At 39.0% G+C, this 21234-nt stretch overlaps 1 protein-coding gene across 5 annotated transcripts in view; it reads left to right on the forward strand.

Annotated features, from left to right (window-relative positions):
* The window catches only part of LOC103045208 (RNA binding protein fox-1 homolog 3), a 319394-nt gene that overhangs the window by 293403 nt on the left and 4757 nt on the right, over positions 1-21234 (forward strand). For 3 of the 5 annotated variants that reach the window (XM_049476121.1, XM_049476120.1, XM_022682910.2), the window contains 5 exons: positions 3771-3903; positions 4848-4887; positions 10188-10246; positions 12426-12504; positions 17526-18930. In XM_049476121.1, coding sequence (XP_049332078.1) covers positions 3771-3903; positions 4848-4887; positions 10188-10246; positions 12426-12504; positions 17526-17570 — 356 coding nt within the window. In that variant the 3' untranslated portion in view covers positions 17571-18930. Of the gene's footprint in view, positions 1-3770; positions 3904-4847; positions 4888-10187; positions 10247-12425; positions 12505-17525; positions 18931-21234 lie in introns of those variants that run through there. The other 2 variants (XM_049476118.1, XM_049476119.1) reach the window with 2 other exon arrangements.

Below are 21234 nucleotides of genomic sequence, written 5' to 3' on the forward strand. Positions count from 1 at the left end.
TTATAGGTTCAGGTGGCTAAAACACACACACACACATACACACACACACACAAGCTATACTTACACCTGCTAAACCCAAACAACCTAAATCTCAAGCCCAAACACCAGCCTAACGTACTTCACACAGAAACAGCTACTTTATGCGAGAAGGATTTTTTTTTACTTTTAGGAAATTTTCACACAATGTACAACCTCACTTCACAAAAAAGTTAAATAGCTGTCTAAAATGTAAATAAATGTAAATAAAAAAAGAATGTAATGATAAGCAAATGTCATATACCCATGTATTATTATCAACAGAGCATAAAACACATCAGCCTTTCATCAAAACAGCAGCAAGGCACTTAATAAAGTTGGAACAGAGCCGTGTCCACCACTGCGTAGAATCTCTTCTTTTAACAGCAGTGTGTAAAGGTGTGGGAGTTTTAAGCATCTCATATATTATGTATGTCTTTTTATTTACAAACACATTTGTGTTGACAAATACAACACAACCTCCCCCTCCCACATACAAACCGCACACACACACCCCGCACAAATCCACACGCCTGCCGCCTCAACATAAACATAACCAACCTTGATATTGATCATATTTAACTGATACAAACTCAATGTGTGGGTGTGAGTGTGTGTGTATGTAAGGTGGAGAGAGTGGGGGGCTCGCTGCGTGAGTGTGTGTGTTCAGCCTGAGTGCTAGTCTTAGCCTGTTAGCTTGATAGCCGGTTGTTATATTGGCGTGGTTGCAGCCGACAGCAACCATTGTAAGTTCCAGCACAAAAGTGAGGACTGTGTTCCTTTATCCTGATTACTGCCTCTTGGCCGCGGTCACGCTGCTCAGGGGAGCTAGTGTCCGTCGCAGCTCTGTGGGTAATACCCAAGCTTTGGTACTTTTCCAGTGGAAAGATGAGCAGAAACTGGGTTAAAGTGAATTACTGGGCATTTATTGTAGCCTGCTTGGTCATGGTATGAAAATAAAACAAGTGGTTGTGCTAAAACAACAAAAATGCTGCTGCTGTACATAGGCGACTACACGCCCACACTACAATTCCCAGAATACATTACGTTCCAATGTGTCCAACCGGATACTACAATATCTTTTTACTAAGAAAAATGACAAAAAAAGTAATGCACAGTGACTAAGAGAAGGCATTTTAATCTAATTACTGGATTAGAAATAGTAATGTGTTAATTATTGAAAAAAAAAATGGTCAGATTAAGGTAACGTGTTACTAAGTAACGCTTACTAAGTTGCTTACATCACTGGATGGGTCCCCATGAAGTTAGTTTAACAGCAAGTACTTTTTCCACACACACACACACACAGAGCTCATCCTGCTCCTGAGGCTCGGCGCCGCTGTCCTCCCGCCGTGCTGTGGAGGTTTCAGAGCATCTCGTCATCTCTCAGCGGCGCCCAGCTGAACCTCAGGGTGCTGCTGTCTCACACACTTCAGATACGAACCCACACACACACACAGGAGCATGCTCAGGGGCTGTGTCTCAATTTATAGCCTCAGTACCTTTCACAGGGAACTGTCATATACCCTAAGTAGGGCTTGATCTATAAGAACATATAGAGTGTTCTGCACTGGGTTTGTGCTACAGCCTAACCTGATCTGTTCTGACTTCTCCTAAAAACCCTACTGCTGTAGCTTCAGCGATCTGAGGGAAAACTGTAGCTCAAGTTTGTTTGATGATGGACGTCATAGTCTACTTAAAGGAGAACTCTGGTGTAAAATGGACTTTGGGTGTAGTAAAAAATGATAAAAAATACTTACCTTTGTTGAATAGCACACCCCTGTTCTCCCACAGCTTTCTGAGATCCAGCAATTGTGTACAGTTTGTCAAAACAGGCTAGAATGGGTTTCAACAGGGCATATTTCGCCAGTGCAAATAAATCGCTTTTTACACCATTATCTAGGCTCAAAGTAACTCCACACTTAATTGGTAGAAGATGGAGATGGACCCGGAGATGTAGCTAACGTTACAGATTGTAAACAGTGTTTTTTAATAAACTTAATAATAAAATGGTGTAAAAAGTGATTTATCTACAGAGGAAAACTATGCCCTGTTAAAACCCATTCTAGCCTGTTTAGACAATATGCACAAAATGGCTGGATTTTGGAAAGCCGTGGGAGAAAGGAGGTGGACTATTTAACAAAGGTAAGTACTCTTTATCAAGTTTTACTACACCCAAAGTCAATTTCACACCAGCGTTCTCCTTTAAGCCACATGCTGTAGCTCTGTCTCACTTCACACAGTCACAGTCTTTACAATGGAACACAGCAGTTTAAGACTCAGACAACAGTAACCTGGCTGGATAACACCTCGTAACTTATACAGGTGTAGGGTAAACACTCATGATTAAATGACATACTGCTGTCCTGTGTCAGTGTAAGCTGGTATATATTATGGTCTGTTGTTATAAAGTTTTCTCTTTAAGGTTGCACGGGTTTTTTTGATAAATGCACTGTCGGTGGGCGGAGCCTGATTCTTGATGTATATCAGGATCAGGGCTATTTCTGTTCACTATGTAGGGCTTGTTGAGTGTATATTCTAAGCTACACAGGATTTACACTTAATTGCAGGTTCTGGTGGTACAGAGACTCAGGGGTATTAAAGCGGGTGTGCAGAAAACTGTTCTTTAAAAACAGCTTGTGTGTCCTCGATACACCCCGCCCCCCTCCTCTTAATGTATTCTGTCAGAAAGGGAGCACAGGAACATCTCCTTTAACTCTTACACACATACTGTACGTCTGCTCTCTGGAGACCTGTGACCTCATTTCCTCCCCTCTTCTACATCGCCCACAGTTCTGCCTCCAAAAATATCAAAATATGCTTCTGGTATTTTAATAATAATATGCTGTGTTTTTAAAATAAAAATAAATGTACTGTAATCCAGCAGTTAGTTTAAACTCAAATAAATTAAGCCTCTTTTTTTGTAAAGTGTGTCCCCAGTTTCTGACACTTACTTATGGATTTTTCTCCATAAAACATTCTGATGTCAGATCATCTGCTTGCAATTTTCTTACGGCACATTTTGAAATGCATTAAAGATCATAAAATATGTCACAACTTAAATTTAAATTAAAAACTCAAAAATACTTTTGCAAAATGTTTCATTATTTTTTATTGACCCAGGTTTAAAAAAAGTTTTTGCTTTTTAGTATTTGGTTTGGTTTGGTTTAGTCAGGAATGTGTGTTTAAACAGCACATATATTTGATGTCAACATAACTCAGTAAAACAACTTATACAAATAAAAACTCAAAAAAATCATATAACCTATTATATAACTTATATCTTACAACAGGGTTAATATTTAAGTATTGGCTGAAGCCCATCAGAATGCCTTTTAAGTGTGCACTAGGTAATGGATAAAGGCCATACTCACATCTGGCGCACAAGTGAAACTAGTGGCATTATGCTGATTTAAGTTGTGAACTCCAATGGCAATCACTTATGACAGGAAGACCCCTAATGCAGGTTAACCTGAGTGATTTGACACGCAGTTGAGGTGTAAACGGGTCTGTATTACCATAAAAATAGACACTCTGTCCGAGTGTTAATTTAACAGCACAGATCTGTACTCTACAATTTTACTGTACTTTACTGTAGATAAACAGCAGACTGGTATCATAATGTATACAACTCTTTCTCTGTCTCCATCTTTCTCTCTTTCTTTCTTTCTTTCTTTCTTTCTTTCTCTCTCTCTCTTTCTGTTTCTCTCCATCTCTCTCTCTCTCTCTCTCTCTCTCTCTCCCTCTTTCTGCAGTAACAGGTTTTCCCTACCCCCCTGCTGGAGCTGCAGTAGCGTATAGAGGAGCTCAGCTCAGAGGGAGAGGAAGAGCTGTGTACAACACCTTCCGCACAGCAGCGCCACCTCCACCCATACCAGCGTACGGAGCGTGAGTCCTCACACACACACACACACACACACACCCCATATCACACCTAGATAGAAAATACATGCCTATGTAGGTACTGGCTAAATAGACAGCAACCTTGCTGACCCACGCTTCTTTTCCACTGGCTTCTGCCACCAACTGTTTGCATACAGGGGGCTGTGTCCCAGTTTCTCACCATCAGTGTGTAGTCATTCCCCAGCCTACCTTAATTAAACATGTAGATTATATACTATGATCTTATATTATTCGCCTGACCATAGAATATAAAGGAGAATAATTGGAACAAGCAATTGATCTAACAAACAAAAATCTATAAAACTAAGTTCAAAGTTATCACGCCTAAATTGTTTAATATACGTTTCATTAGCTTGATTTACTCAGTGTGTCAGTGTTTTTAAAATTAGGCCACCAGTTTCCTCTAATTATTTAAGTACATTCCACTTATCCAAGAGATATATAGAAAGGAGAAAGAGACGCTTTATTCAGCACACAAATAAACTAGCCCTAGTTTACATATTACAGCTGACCTGTATCATATAGAAGCTACACCGTCTCACACACACACACACACACACACACACACACACACACACACGCAGGTGCGCACCCCATCTATCTCTGTAAATCTCTGCGCTCCTCCTCTGCACCAAAGTGATTTGTCTTCAAGTCACATGAGCACATGACTGTGACCCCAACTCCTCCATCCATCCATCTCTTCTCCTCCATCTCCTCCTCTTCATCTCTTTCTCTTCTAATCCATATACTTCTCCTTTACACCTCCTCCTCTCCACCTTCTTCTTTCCATCTTTCTCTCTTTTGTATCTCCCTTAATGTTTCTCTCTAATTCTGCACTTCTCTTTCTTTGTTTATGTTAAATGTATATATTATAAATCTCTTTCTCTCTCTCTTTTTTCTCTCTCTCTCTCTCACTCTCTCTCTCTCAGGGTGGTATATCAAGATGGTTTCTACGGTGCTGAGATCTACGTGAGTAGTTTTGTGTTTCTGATCATATTTGTGTGTGTGTGTGTGTGTGTGTGTGTATGTGTGTGTGTGTATGTGTGTGTGTGTGTGTGTGTGTGTGTGTGCAATTGATAATTGCTCAGACACTCTGTCCCCACCAAACACTCCTAAACCCCACCACACCCCCTCCACCCAACTCCAGACCCCCTCCACCCAACTCCACACTCCTTCTGCACTCTGCACACACTCATATGAGGCCTCCATTAACACACACACACAACAGTGGCTATATCAGACACACACACACACACACATATGTCACAATAATTGAGTATCCACTATCAGTTATCCAGTAACTATTATAAATTATTCCATATATACTATGACATATTCAGCATCAATTATGAGAAATATTCATTGTCTGCTATAAACACTGCAGCCATTACTACTCCCCAAAAACATTTTTTTTATGTGCAGCTATACTCTCTCTCTCTCTCTCTCTCTCTCTCTCTTTCTCTTTCTCTCTTGCTCTCTCGGTCCATGCCCCCCCCCCCCCCCGCCAGTGGATTGGCGTATTTTCAGGTGGCCAGCAGAGAGCGAGTGATAAGACAGAGCAAAAACTGATAAAAGGATTAATTTTACCTCCAGTGCCAATGCACATACACACACACATACACACACACACACACACACAAACAAATACACACACACACACAAACAAATATACACACAAACACTTGCACATGCACACACACACACAAACAAAAATACACACACATGCACACACACACACACACACACACACACACACACACACACTCTCTAGTCTTTGTGTGCAGTGTTTAAGCGTCCCTGAGTGACCCATCTTTACCTAAGGCCTAGATGTATATTCTGCTCTATTTTTATTCTTTTACCTTTTTTACATTTATCATGAATCTTCCAGTTGTTCTTTACATTCTGTCACATTGTAAATTACAGTGTTGTGAAATTCCATTTGCCCCCTTATAATTTCTTGTTTTGTCTTTTTCAATACATTTAATTAATTAAGGAAAAAATATATTCATATCAAAATGACTTTTTACACTGACTTCCACTGAAAGTTGAGTTTTTTCCTTGTTTTATTAAACTGATGTTTTATTACTACATCTAGTAAAATATATAAGGTAGCAAGATACAGAACATTGGTTAAAGTAAACAGTTTTGTAGACTAGGATGGTTTTATCAAAATACCTAACACAATTTACAAAAGCACACAAAATACCTCATTTATACTGCAAAATGAAGCACTGCAAACAAAACTTCATACATCATTATCTCAATCAAATCTTTGCAGACACTTCATTTTAGGTTGCCAGATTTTTGTCTAATCAACTATACACTGTTGGGAATAATGAAAAGCACTCTTATCTTTAAGAAGCTTTGCCATGATACTAAAATAGTAGAACATTCCAGCTTGTTTAAATGCATAGAAATATATGCAGACACACCCAGTGCTGTTTTTTTTTTGTTCACAGTACAAATATTTACATTGGAATGAACAAAAAATGCTCACAAGAACTGTTAAATTCTGTTTAAAATTGCAAAATGTGTGTAAAGCAGAAACTGTGTTTAGAGTTTTGGAGACTTGAGTAGAATGTATGTATACTCTCTGTGTGGCAGTTTAAATAATTTTGCTACACATGTCAGTTTAGTGTGTTAGCAACTGTCTTTACTCTCCAGCCCAGCAAACACAGCAAGATTTAATCAGTTTTATCAGTGCTGTGATTTACACTCTATGGTAAATATGGTATATTTCTAGAAGTGTACAATGGTATGCACTGAAAGATATGCAGCTTTTACAGCTTGTTTTACTTATAGACATATCAGTACTTCTGCCAGTACCAGCACCCACACACACACACACACACACATTGCAGAGCTGCAGTGAGATCAGCTCAGTGATGTTTAGCAGTGAGTGATGTGAATCCTCATGGTGTGATGATGACAGACACATGTAACATCACACCAGTCTGAACAGCACAGGTACCGCTACTACATTACGTCTCTCACACACACAAACACACAAAATATACAAGCAGAATTTACCAGCACAAGCTTGTTGATGGCTATCTGCAATGTATGCTCATGATGCAACTTGCTAAAAATGTAATGTGTTACATTAGCTTTGGAACGTCTGCATCTATTTCTTGGTTTTTAAAAAGCTAGCTGTCACTCACCAGAAAAAGAACTATTAAAGAATTCACTTAAATCCTAATATTGGCACAACCTTCACGTTCATGATGAGTCCAATATAAACCGTACACACGCTGACACACATACAGCAAAACGGCTGAATAGTCACTTCTGGAAGAGAAGAAATAGACACACACACAACCATGACCTGATATAGGCCGTGTGGTGTGTGTCGGAGCCGTGGCAGTGACAGGCTGATTTATGGCGGCGTGTGTGTGTGATTTATCGGCCGGCGCATGTTTTAGGCTACGGCACCAATCAACCCAATCCCACAGGAAGTTCTCCACTTTCTCTTCCTCCCCACTTCCTGTCCCTCTGGGAAAGAAGTCACAACCCCTCAGCTCCCAGCTCACCCCCTGACCTGATTTCACACTCCAGCCAATCAGTTCCTCCCTTTAAAGACATACTTTCACTATTGAATGTTCACATTTTCCATTACACTGCAAAATATGACATATTGGTGTGTAATTTCATCTTAATCTGAACTGAAATATTTCTAATTTTCATTACACTGTGAGAATTTTGTACATATTTCTGCATGGGTTAAATTGCTTTCATATCGCTTATCTGGTGAAGTTTTGCTTCTGTTTAGTAACAATTGATTTAGCAAAATAATAAATGATAAATAATAAATAATAAATTGATCTTTTTGTTATCTTATTTATATATTTTTTTCTTCAAATTTTCTCCCAATTTATCTTAGTCCAATTATTCCACCCATTTAGCTGCTACTCAGCTGTATATCCCCTAACACTAGTGATGCCACAACACAATGAGGGTAAAGACTAGCACATGCCTCCTTCAACACATGTGAAGTCAGACTCCGCCTCTTTTTAAACAGCTGCTGATGCAGCATTGCTAAATAGCATCACAGCGTGCTCAAAGGAAAACGCAGGGACTTGGTTCTAATACATCAGCTCACAGACGCCTTGTGCTGATTGACATCACCCTTTGGAGTGATGAGAGGAAAGAACGCCATCTATCTATCCAGAGAGAGCAAGGCCAATTGTGCTCTCTCTGAGTTTCAGCAGCTGAGAGCAAGCTGCATGACAAGGATTCAAAACAGTGATCTCCCGATCATTGTGCTGCACTTTAGATCGCAGAGCCCCATTACCATATATGACTTTCCAATGTTTACGCTTATGTCTTTTTGGAAATCTGGGGGGCCAGTCAATGCAGTAACTGAGAAATAAGACAATCGTGTCTGTATTTTGTGGGCTCAAGTAAACAAAAACATTCAATGTTCAACACACTGTTCAGAATTTACTCCCCCTACAATCCCTTAACTAAATAATTCCACCTTCCTTTGTGAACCTTTGCAAAGGCATAGTTTTAAAAGGCACTCACCAATCAAAATTTTAGGTTGTGTAAAGGGGAGGGGCTAGGAACAGAAAGGCAGTTAGAGTCGAGTACAGTTGGGTGAGAGAGATGTGATCTCAAGGGAAAGTAAGCATTAGCTAGCTAACTCAAACAGTGAAAATAATATCACTCTCAGAGAAGTAAAGTCCAGAATTGGTGTAGTCTTGTATAATTGGTGTAGGGTGGGGGGGTATAGATTCAGGGTAAGCAGTGGCTCAATTTGATTTAAAGAAACAGGCGCTCAAATTGGCGCTCAAAGATGTTTAAGCGAGAAAGAAGAAAGAATTACAGAGTGTGGTGGGGCTCTAAAACTATATATATTCACCACCTTCCAAAAAAAAAGAGCTGGGCCTGTGATAAAACATTCACCCAAATCTCCATACACCTCCTCTTACCATTACAAAGTTCTGGCAACAACGGAAGGCAACATGATCTCTTGGACTCCGGCTGCTGATGACTGAGCACTTACTGCCATCATCACTACCATTGCAGGTGTCTGTTGGCTGATGTATCTGAGCAGGTGATCCAGCACTTTGCAGCTACAACACACATTACTTCCCCCTATACTCACACACACACACACACACACACACACCTCTCACTCTTACAAAATGCAGCTGCAGACACACACACACACTCATACAGTATTGGGTCTTCCACCTACACACACACACACTCAGCCGAGAGCTGCAGGATCTCTCCTGCAGTCGCAGCGCTTCAGTCTGAGTGGATGAAGGCTGTGTGTGTTCATTATATGATCCACAGCACCCTCTGCAGGCTGATCCCCAGTGCTAATCTGTGTCTGAGCTGTTCCTCAGCTTTGATCAGCTGCTGTTCTCTGTGCAGGACAGTTTTCCCACTGTGGAGTTGTTCTTAAATGACTAGTCTTTTTCATCTTTTTATTCTTATACTTTATAAGTTAGAGATTAAACAGAACAGACTAGTGTGTCTAAATCACACTCTCTTCTCCTCAAACAATGTAGTTTATTTCATTTATCTGTAACTGATCTGCTGATTGGGATTCTGTGCTTTTTATGTGCTCCTCTTTTCTGTAAAAAGGTCATTTTGTATTTAATGCCTGAGATACTGCTGTAATAACGTTTCCATACACGTCACGCTTCATGTTAGTTCACATCAGTCTGGTATAGACACCAAGGTTCATGGCTTTATTAAATTGTCTGGTTACTTTTGTTAGTTTTATTTTCTGTCATTGTCTACAACACTGATTGGTTAATAAAATTTTGTCAGTTTCACTACAGCATCCTACTTGAGTGCAGGTGTAACAGTCTCCCCTCAGATTCCTTGTATTTCTGTTTATAAATAAGGGTTAATCTACAGTTACAGTACATACAGGAATAACCACTGTAATATGTTGTACATGTACTGCTGGGTAATGCTCCTGCACATCGCCAATGGGAGTCTGATTTCGGCACACCACCTCTTTTTTCATCTTTTTCCATTGTTTAATGGGTGGTGATAGAGCAAACTTCTTTTCCCAACTTCTGAAAAGTTGAGAAAAAAATGTTTTTACACTGTAGACGAAACAGATCATAAAACAGAGCACAAGGAAAATGTTCTGCTTATATAGATTTGCCAATATTTTTCTGCTGCTACTTACTTCTGTTATTAGAACTCAATTAAGTTTTCTCTCTCTCTCTCTCTCTCTCTTTTTCTCTGTTTGTGTGTGTGTGTGTGTGTGTGTGTGTGTGTGTGTGTGTGTTACTTTTCTGCAGGGAGGCTATGCAGCGTACAGATATGCCCAGCCCACCACAGCTACTGCATACAGTGACAGGTACTTGCTCCACCCATCCGCCCATGCACACACACACACACACACACTTTACTGCTTCACATACTCCCTCTCTCTGATACAGTGATCTGTATGAGGGGTCCCAGTGTTGCCGAGAGCGAAAACAAACTAAAAGCTGCACCTTATTCAACAGTGACAGATTATACACACACACACACCCTCACTGTGGCAGTGTGACTATATCAAATGTATTTATGAACAGCCTTAGGTTGAAAACAAAGAGAGAGAGAGAGGTGATGAGAAAGAGAGGGTGTGTGTGTGTGTGGACTAGGGAGCTCAACAAGCCATATAAATAAGTGCACCAATCAGTGACTGCAGAAAGTCAGAGAGTAGATAAATACATGGTATATACTGTATATATACAGCACATACAGCAGCTTTTATTATTTGGGTAGTGGGTTGTTATTCTCAGCACTGTAGTAAGTAACACTGATTAGCATGGTGGTGGTGTATGATGTGTTAGTGTGTGTTGTGCTGGTACGAGTGAATCAGATACAGCAGTGCTGCTGGAGTTCAGTCAACAGTGTCCTTTGGGCACAGATTCAGAGCTTCTGTCTCTGACTTTACTTTATCTACAGGGTGAAGCAGCTATAGGTAGAAGTAAGTTATAGAGTGGAGGACAGTGAGTGATTAAACACAGTGTTTAAAAACTCCAGCAGCACTGCTGCATCTGATCCACTCATACCAGCACAATTCACACTAACACCTCACTATAACTGCAGTGCTTTACTCACATGGCAGAGGAAACAGTATCTGTAGAACATACTGCTGGTTGGGGTTATAATTATCATACATAGATAGATGAAAGGAGTGTCTGGAACCTGTTTAAATACAAATATAAAGAACCAAAAAAACTGAGGAAGAGGGAAGCTGAGAAATTCTGAAGAATGCAGGCCTGCAGTCAACAGAGCCCAACCCAATAAATAATACAGGTGAACAAAAAAATTAAAAAACACATCTGAAGGTCTCTCTCTCTCTCTCTCTCTCTCTCTCTCTCTCGCTTTTTCTCTGTCTCTGTTTTGTATTCTTGCTTGACTCTGTGCCCTGTGCCCTGGGCCTGGTCTCCCTTATCTGCTCCCTGCAGACCACCATTTGTAAGCGAGCAATGAAGGAGAGAGAGAGAGAGAGAGAGAAAGAGAGAGAGAGAGAGAGAGAGAGAGAGGGGGGGAAAGGCTGGAATAAACAGATGCTGCATAGAAGTGAAGTGAAGTTAAATAAATACATAAATAAACAAATAACCAGCTAAATAAATAAATAAATAAATAAATAAAAGCCACACATCTTGTTCCACCTCTGACGGAAAATGGGCCGGATTAGTTCCAAACCACCAGCACTGAAAAGACAGGGGCGTGAACCCTCGCAGCGCTGTAGGTAAACAGGGGAGAAACAGAGAAAGAGAGAGAATTCGTTCTCTTTCCTGCTCCTGTCGGCCTCGCACTGCATTCTTGTCCCTTTTTCTTCTCTGTTTAACCAGTGCACTCATTTATCACTTTCTATACATATTAAATTCATATACACACTGATCTATGTTTTTAATAATGTTATAAGAACTTAATATACTGTAACTGATTTAAGCATGTAGTGTATAAGAATATCCCCTACATGCTTAAGTTTACAATACATGTATAAAATAAACACCTGGCAAAATAAGGGATGCACTGAATAATCAAAAAATACTGGTTGTCAGAAAAAATGAAAAAGGAGCCCAGCATTTTTTTGTACAACATTTCTCTAGTATTAAAAAACATTTGATATTCAAACAGATCAACTAATTGATGGTGATTTTATGTTACTGGTGTGTAATAACTCTTTAAACAGACATGTAAAAATAGTTTTAAATATTTTGAGTATAATAAACACTTATAACACTGCTTATAAATACGGACAGGGTTTAGTATGAAGGACAGTCTTCTGGTTTGAGTAAATTAAATTCAGTGTTTGAGGGGTTTATAGGTGAATTCTTGTTGGGGGTCTCAAACACCACCAACCCCTTCAGTATTTACTCCATTCCTTTATTCTCTTTGTAATAAATGCACTGATTCATTATTACTCACGGGCCAGAACAATTCACCTTTACTAACTTTACCACTATAAGACAGCAGTGATAAGCCTTTGTGTGTGTGTGTGTGTGTGTGTGTGTGTGTGTGTGTCTGGTTAACAGCTATGGGAGAGTCTATGCAACAGCAGATCCTTACCACCACTCGATCGCCCCCACCACCACGTACAGTGTGGGCACCATGGTGAGTTCCTGCTCTAATCTTATTTTCTAATTCTGCATAGGCGATGTATGCTCTCTTTATTGATGCTTTGTTCAGACCTGTAGGTCTCAATCTGAATCTGTGTTTTTCTACAGTCTGAATGGTCATAAAATTCACATAAAATCAGAAAGTGTCAAATCAATTTTAAACCTTCTTACTCAGGTCTAAAACAATAAGATGTAAAAACTGATTCAAGATGAACTTTGTCCAGTCACACCCCAGATCCCATTTAAGATCTGAAGAATTTGAATTGTTAACTCTAATTGGCTCCACACCACATTTCGAAGTGATTTTTAAATTGCATTCAAATCTAATTCTTCAAATCAGGTCTAAAACTCATTTGTAGGTGGTTTACAAGTTTATATCTGATTAAAATAGGACTTTGTCCAAATAAACCAAACTATATATATATATTTTTTTTTACAAATCTAATTTAAATAGTTTTTTTCCCAATCTAATGCAAAGTATATTTGTATGTGTTTTTAAATAGTATAAAAGATCAAATCCTGTGTAAATTGTTTTAAATCTCTAAAACCAAACTTTTCCTATTGGAGCCAAACCACATTTGTGGGTGGATTAAAATCTGATGCATTTGAGACCAGTGACACTGCCGGTGTACATTGGCATTTTTTTGGTTGTAATTAATTAGGTGTAATCTCCTGAAGATCTGGAGACTGTTCACTCCCAATTGCACCCCTATATAATGAGCAGAAATTTTACTTAACATATAAAAGATTATATACAAACTCTGTACACACACTGTAATGTACATGGACTGTTACCGTAAGAGTAAAGCATTTATTTGCATGTGGTTGCTGTGCCTATAGCGCCCCTCACTGGATCACAGAGGACCTTCTTGAAGAAATAGGACTGACCTCTTAATAATATTATGTACAGGTTGTTCATGTTGCTTAGGGTGTTTTACTGTGTTTTAAGATGTTTTCCACACACACACACTAACTCACACCCACGCTCCGTCGGTTAATGTCTGTTTTTAGCTAGCGTTTGCAGCTAACATCAAAGATGAAACCGTTCAGAGTGAGGGAAGCTCCTCTCTGCCTCCGCGCTTTCTTTCGGACGGGGGTTTGGGTGGGGTGTGGGGGGGGGGTGTTACCGTGCACCCTATAGTGAATGTGTAGTGGAGCAGCAGTGTGCCGTGGGACAGAGGCAGGTCGGTCCTGTGATTACTAATGAGAAACTTTTTCTCAGCGCCAGCAAAACGAGCCGGACGAAAACCAAGCAAAGCTAATCAGTTCCGCGGTGCAGCTGCTAGCTAAAAGCTTTCATTAATGAAGACGTTTCCTCCTCTAATCCTCTTTATTTGCCTAAATAAAACTCTTGCTTATAGGATTTTTATATATACTCTCCTTTCTGTTCCTCCTCCAAATGCTCCCTCACACAAACAATCCAACAGCTTTTCAATAAAGCCAGAAACCCCAGGCCGTGTGTGTGTGTGTGTGTGTGTGTGAGTGTGTGTGTGTGTGTTTACCAAGACGCAAACACAGTTGGGTCCAAAAGACTGACAGCAAATTGACTTTTATGTTAAACACCAGTTTAAAATAAATAAATAAAGTATGTTGTTATTGAGTAATATGAGTTCTGTTGTAAAAATACATACCGTACATATACATTTATCAAACCTGCCAGATGCCGCTTCACATGCAATTTGAGAGTCACAGAAAACATTACATTAAATAACAGTCTACTTTTATGTTGTTTTAATAGTATAACATCACAACATATTCTTAGAGGAACTCTTCTATTAAATAATTTATAATAATACCAAAATACTACTTTTCATTTACATTGTTCTGCTGAATATTATCATTATAATAATCATATTAAATCATAATAATACCTTACTGACAGTGCACTGACAGAGGTATTTTCATTCGTGGTCTTACACTTTTGAGCCCAGCTTTGCACTCTACACGTGTGTGTGTGTGTGTGTGTGTGTCTGTGTGTGTAGCTGTTTGTCTAGCTGGTAAACACTGTTGATGTTGATGCAGAAATCCTGACTAAACGGGATGCGTCCAGATTTACTGAGCATTAGTCGTTCAGTGACTAATTCTTTAATCATAATTGATTAATGTCTCTGAAAGGGAACACGGCACTTCTTTTGCATTTAAAAGCCATTCAGTAATTAGTCCCTCCGAGGACGAGTGTAAAAACACTCTCTCTCTCTTTCTGCTTCTCCCAATCTAATGAAAGTTTCAGTTCAGCAAGTGGGCCGTCCTAAATTACAAGTTAGAAGTCAGTCTTTGAAGGTTTCAGCCGTAGCCCATGGAGATTGGCCAAAGAGTAGAGCAAGAGTGTGTGTCTGTGTGTGTGTATATACAAGTGTGTGAGTGTGGTAGTTAAAGTATCTCAGCATGCACAGTATGTCATCATTGTCCAATAAAAGACTAGTTTCTCCATTTTTTAAAAATAAATTTTAGTTTACTAAACACAAACTGTGGTTAACACAGCAGGTAAATGTGGCCCAAATTCAATTTTCTCACCAAATTTTTTTTGGCAGTTTGCACTTTGCTGGTTCGAATCCTGTTCATGTAGCTTGCCATCAGCTGCCGGAGCCCTGAGAGAGTACAATTGGCCTTGCTCTCTCTCTGGGTGGGTAGATGATGCTCTTTCCCCACATTACTCCAAAGGGTGATGTCGATCACCACAAGGCGTCTGTGAGCTGATGTATCAGAACCGAGTCGCTGCGTTTTCCTCCGAGCGCGCTGTAATGCTACTCGGCAATGCTGCATCAGCAGCAGTTCAAAAAGAGGAGGTTGCTGACTTCACATGTGTCGAAGGAGGCATGTGATCTTCTTCACCCTCTTCACCCTCACTAGTGATAGGGGGAGTCCTAATGAGTGGGGTTGGGTAATTGGCTGTGTAAATTGGGGAAAAATATGATAAAAATATTTTAAAAAGGTGATTCAAATCTGATTGTTGATCACGCTCCTAAACTGAATGCATTCCAGTTCACTTAAAAAGAAAACAATAATTAGCCACTCCCACTTATTTAATATGTGTCTCTTGTTTCTTTAAACTTCATTTGTTTTATTTTCCTTTGATGCTGCAGCCACACCCTGTAGTGACAGTATTCAGCCATTTAATTAGAAACACAGGGTTGTTGTTACACAATCCATTTAATTTTGTTCGGAGACATAACCCCAAATACTTATGAAGCTTATTAACTGTTTTGAAGTAGTTTTTCTGCCACTAAACCCCTCAGTCACTGCTGTCCTTCCTCCAAATTCATTACCACATATTGAAGGGTGCCAAATCGGAATTGAAAATATTTCAGATTCAGGTGTGTTTTTGCTGTTCACACTGCCACACAGATAACAAAAAGATCGGATTTGGACCACTTTTTCCTGCAGTGTGAATGTAGCATATCTGCATCTCTAAAACTAATTAAAAAACAGGATTTAAGGAACTTTTGACTGCCGCTACTGGACAAATGTCCTCATTATAGAGTCTTTAGTGAAGCTGCTCTTCTGATGTAAAGTTCTCAGCAGCTCTCAGAGGAAGAGACGTCCGATAGCAGCAGAACTTTTCTGAGGGGATTAATGTGAGTTTGGGAAAACAGTCAGGTTTCTCTCTGCATCAAAATCAAAGAAAAGCCCCAAACTCTGCTGCCTACAGCATGCATACACACTCTGATCAATTCACACACACACACACTGCTCCACAAAAGTTTAAGGACGCCTGGCTTGTGAGAATCAGTTTGCCGGGAGTTGTTGAAGACTAAGTTTGTTCACAAGGAGATGCTGAGAAAAAATATATCATGTAAATAATTGATGTAATTATTTGGATTGCTGGCCTTTGGTTGTGTATGAGAAGCTTAGCTATAAATATTAACAAAAATAATCTATTATTATGTTTTAGGCTGTTCCCTGTTCCCTCCCCCTGACTCAAGTCCTAGTCATCAGATAGCAGTGAAGGTTATTTAAATGTTTAGCAAAGTTTTCCAGATGGTTTCCATCACAACGTTATTAGAACATTTCTCAATTAACGTTAATTAGCTTTAATTATGCTGGTTAATCAAACCCATCTGCTGATTTATCTTTCCAAAACATACAGCGTATCCCCAAAACACAAAGCAGTGAATTATAACCCTGAAAACAAAAATGGCCGTTCCACCTTAAGTGGTTAAAATGTTACAGGTATCAGAACTGTAGCTGTGACACACAAGATCGATCAGTCTGGAGCACAATCAGTTTTGTCTAAGTTATGAAGAAGTCTATTTTCTGTTGACCCAGAAAATCTGATAGATAGAAGTTCTGATCTGCTGATGTTGATTGTTCATCATCCCACTAAATAGAGATGTGTCATATTTGAAATTGAAATGTAATTGTGAGCCACTAATAATGTATTTTTATTGAAGTGCTGCTGAGGGCCAGGTACTATCTATACATGTGCTGCATTTGGCCCTAGGGCCACCGCTGTTTTATGACTATAAAATAAAAAATTAAGAGCGTTTTCCCATCAGCACTATTTGGTCCAGTTAGATGCATTTAGATTCAGTGGGTGTGAGAACAGTAATCACACTCGGGTGTGGATCAAAACATCCGGGCCAGAGACCTGCTAGAGGAGGTTTTAGGTTTTAGAAGAGGTTTGCTCTAGCGCCAGACAGCTTTAACCAATCAGATGAGACATTGTGCTCATGTGGTTTATTGGTGCATTTAGGTTTATGTCTATGTGAAAACAAACCAAACAGTGGAAGAAAACGCTCTAAATCAACCAATTTATCAACTCAACTTATCAGTGAACATTATTCACACTCTTCAACAGAAAGGAAACTTGTCCACAAACTTTTGTCAAGCAGTGTTCTCCCACACTCACTATCCCATCACCACACACAACACGGCCTGTGCAATAATGAGGGAAAACCAGGCCGGGGCTCTGGGGCAGGAGCGAGGGAAGGATCGAGGGGGAAGAAAGGAGAGGTGCGAGAGGAGCTTTCCTCCATCACTCTGACTGCTGCCTTCTTTTCATCTTTGATGTTGCAGGCTAGCCTCTACCGCGGAGCGTACAGTCGCTTCACGCCCTACTAAAGACTTTACCCAGCAAACACACAACGACGACACTAAACTAGAGCGAGCCAAACCCGCCCAACCAAGTGCTTCCAGGTCGCCGTGGCGATCTCAGCTAAACAGCGCTACCACACCCTCCCATCACACGTTCATCCACCAGCGACCCTTCCTCTTCTCTTTATTAACATATATATATGTGTGTGTGTGTGTGTCTGCTGGGATGGGGGGGCAATATGATGTCAGATTTTTAATTGTTTGTATGTTTTTCTTTTTTTTTCCGTTTTTTTTTTTTTAAAGATCAACTTAGAACCCTGTAAAAAAAAGGCATTCGAGTCAAGCTACAAAAATAATGAACACAAACAGAACTGGTCATATTGGTTAAAATGCAAATGTAAGAAACTCTTTTTAAGATTTTTTTTTATTATTGTTGTTACATTGTGTCTTAAGGGTTAAAACAAGCTAAAAATGAAATGAATAAGGTGAAGAAAATACAATAAGATTAATCAACACAAATAAAGCAAAAAGTGCATTGTTTAGGAATAATAAGAGGGGAATTAAAAATTATTGCCTTTATTTATTATCTCTTAAAATACAGCAAGATCGTTCTCATTGCACAAACATCTGTTTACTGTGTGTTGAATAAAATGTGAATGTAAGCATTAAGGTAAAGAAAACACAAGCTAGAAATTAAATAAGGGCATTAATCATTTGCTTTACTATCCTCTGATAGTCTTCTCCTGCTCCGGTTTCAGTTACTGTAATATTCAGAGTGTTAGGCAGCTGCTTAGAGGAGCTCAAGGCTGCTGAGGGATCAGACTGGAGTGTTTTACTGCAAGAAAGCTGTCTATGCATTCTATTGGAGAAACAGGAGGGTTTGTTACTGTGCTCATATATGATTATTAGGTGATAGTCTATTTATAAATGGCAATTATCTTTCTGTTTTGCTCTGAAAGATTTACCTCAGAAAGACCTTCAGGCTGGTAACAGTATTTATGCAGCAATGCAGATATTACAGTCATATGATGCTGATGATGCTGCAGCTCTTTGGAGGTGTTCTGTGGATTGTCCCTGACTGTTCTCACCATTCTTCTTCTCTGCCTTTCTGATATTTTTCTTGGCCTGCCGCTTCTGGGCTTAACAAGAACTGTCCCTGTGGTCTTCCATTTCCTTACTATGTTCCTCACAGTGGAAACTGACAGGTTAAATCTCTGAGACAACTTTTTGTATCCTTCCCCTGAACAACTATGTTGAACAATCTTTGTTTTTAGATCATTTGAGAGTTGTTTTGATGAGCCCATGATGTCACTCTTCAGAGGAGATTCAAATAGGAGAACAACTTGCAATTGGCCCCCTTAAATACCTTTTCTCATGATTGGATACACCTGGCTATGAAGTTCAAAGCTCAATGAGGTTACCAAACCAATTTTGTGCTTCAGTAAGTCAGTAAAAAGTAGTTAGGAGGATTCAAATCAATAAAATGATAAGGGTGCCCATACTTTTGCACCGGTCAAATTTTAGTTTAATGCATATTGCACATTTTCTGTTAGTACAATAAACCTCATTTCAATCCTGAAATATTACTGTGTCCATCAGTTATTAGATATAACAAACTGAAATGGCAAACACCCAATTATTTAGAACTAAAAATGATTAAGATTAATAGGGGTGCCCAAACTTGTATGACTGTATATATATATATATTACTCTTTGGAGTCTGATTTACCTGGTACAAATTTACTGAGCAAGGTGTCCCCAAACTTTTGATGGGTTGTGTAAATTCACACGTGGTAATCTGCCAGTGTGTGTGTGTGTGTGTGTGTGTGTGTATTCGCTAACCTTATGTGTTGTGATGTTTGATTAGAAGGGGTTTGCTGTGGAGTGCAAACACACACAGTGATGAATCAATGAGATTCCCCCCCCCCCCCCCCCACAGTTCCCACATCACCCACATGGCTTCTGATTTAATTAGCTATTAAATCTTAAGGAGGCCAGTCAATGCAGTGAAACTGCTGTGAGGAGTCCTGCACACTGACCTGCTCTCCTCCTGCTCTCCTCCTGCTCACCTGGATCAAACCGGATCAGAGCCGATCTGACAGGATCAGACAGGATCAGATAGTGTTATAGTGGATGAATGAAAGGGATTCTCTATAATTCCATTAGTACACTGATCATTTCCATAAGCCCCACCTATATTTATGGATGTTAAAGTAGGGTTTCCTTACCGAAAATGTGAGTTTGATATAAAGTATACAGAGAGTAAGAACCGAGAGGCAGATGGAGTTGTGTCCAGGAGGAGAGCCAAGGTTGAGCTGCTGTAGAGTTTTATTGAAATTCTAATCAGGCTTCTGCTGCTCAGTCAGCTGTGTGTAGAATAGAGTGTGGCTTTCTTAGTGGGTAAAACATATTCATATATCTCAAAAGTTTCATTTAAAAATCATTGTAAGAGCATTATTTACTTGATTAACTTACAGTGGTATGAAAAAGTTTGGGTACCCCTGTTAATTTGCATGATTCCTTCAAATTGTTTGTTTGAATCAGCATTTTCAAGTGTGCAATAATCCTTTAAACGAAATTAAACAGGTGCATACATTTGGGCACCCTTGTCGTTTTATTAATTTAAATATCTTTATCACTAATTATTGGAACACAAAATTAGTTTGCTAAAATAAAAAAGTTAAAAGAAAATTAAACATAAAGGTCCTCCCACATTATCATATAGGCCATAGTCTAATGCCAATATATATTTACATTATTTAACCTTAAAAACTACATTAAATTAGTTACATTTACCTTCAAATTACAAAAAAAATATAGGCTAGAAGTAAGTCAAATATTCTCATTTACAGCAAACTGGAGAACTGTGGGCGGGGTTGGGATCAGTATTTGTGCATATTTCCTGTGTAACAGCCTTAGTAATTAGAGGGTCTTCAAACAGAAAACTGAGGCAGGCAGATAGATGGATGCCAATATTATATTTGTTTCTTACACTATATTTATATTAGTAACATATAGTATAAGTATAGAATTAGTATAGATACATATATTACTTAGATTATATATTGATATGAAATGTTTATACACCCTAATTGCCCACCTATTATTTCTACAAAACCTCACTCTGATTAACAGTCTTAGTAAGTGAGCAGTGAGCAGTACTGGAGATATTAAGTAGATATAAGCTGTTTTCACTTGCCTGAACATTTTCTTTAAAGTGCAGGAAAATATTTAATGTTGATCAACTTCTTATTGTTTACATATTTCATACAAATACAGTATTTATATAAAATAAGATCACGGATATGTACTGCAGGTATATTTACTCTTATGCAAAGTTTAAGGCTATAAACTCAAAATAGCAGAATATACTGGAGAAACTTCTTCTATTTGATAACACATATGGTGTGTTAGTTAAGTAGAGTTGTTAGGAGATTATTTAATATTAAAATGGTATTAAATATTAATATTGTTCAATAAAGTTCTCACTTCTATGCAATTGGCCTGTGGTGTAATCACTCACACAGCACATTTCTAAATATCTAATCTAACACAACATGAAGGGGAAAAGACTTCATACAAAAATCTAATCTAATCTAATAGATCATTTCCAAATTAATACGTCAACGCAGTTTACACAGTTTACAGTTTATATTAACATAGTTAAGTTGTTGCTAGTTAAAAAAGAAGT

This window comes from Astyanax mexicanus, chromosome 3, assembly GCF_023375975.1.
Source record: "Astyanax mexicanus isolate ESR-SI-001 chromosome 3, AstMex3_surface, whole genome shotgun sequence".
In the NCBI taxonomy this organism is placed as follows: Eukaryota; Metazoa; Chordata; class Actinopteri; order Characiformes; family Acestrorhamphidae; genus Astyanax; species Astyanax mexicanus.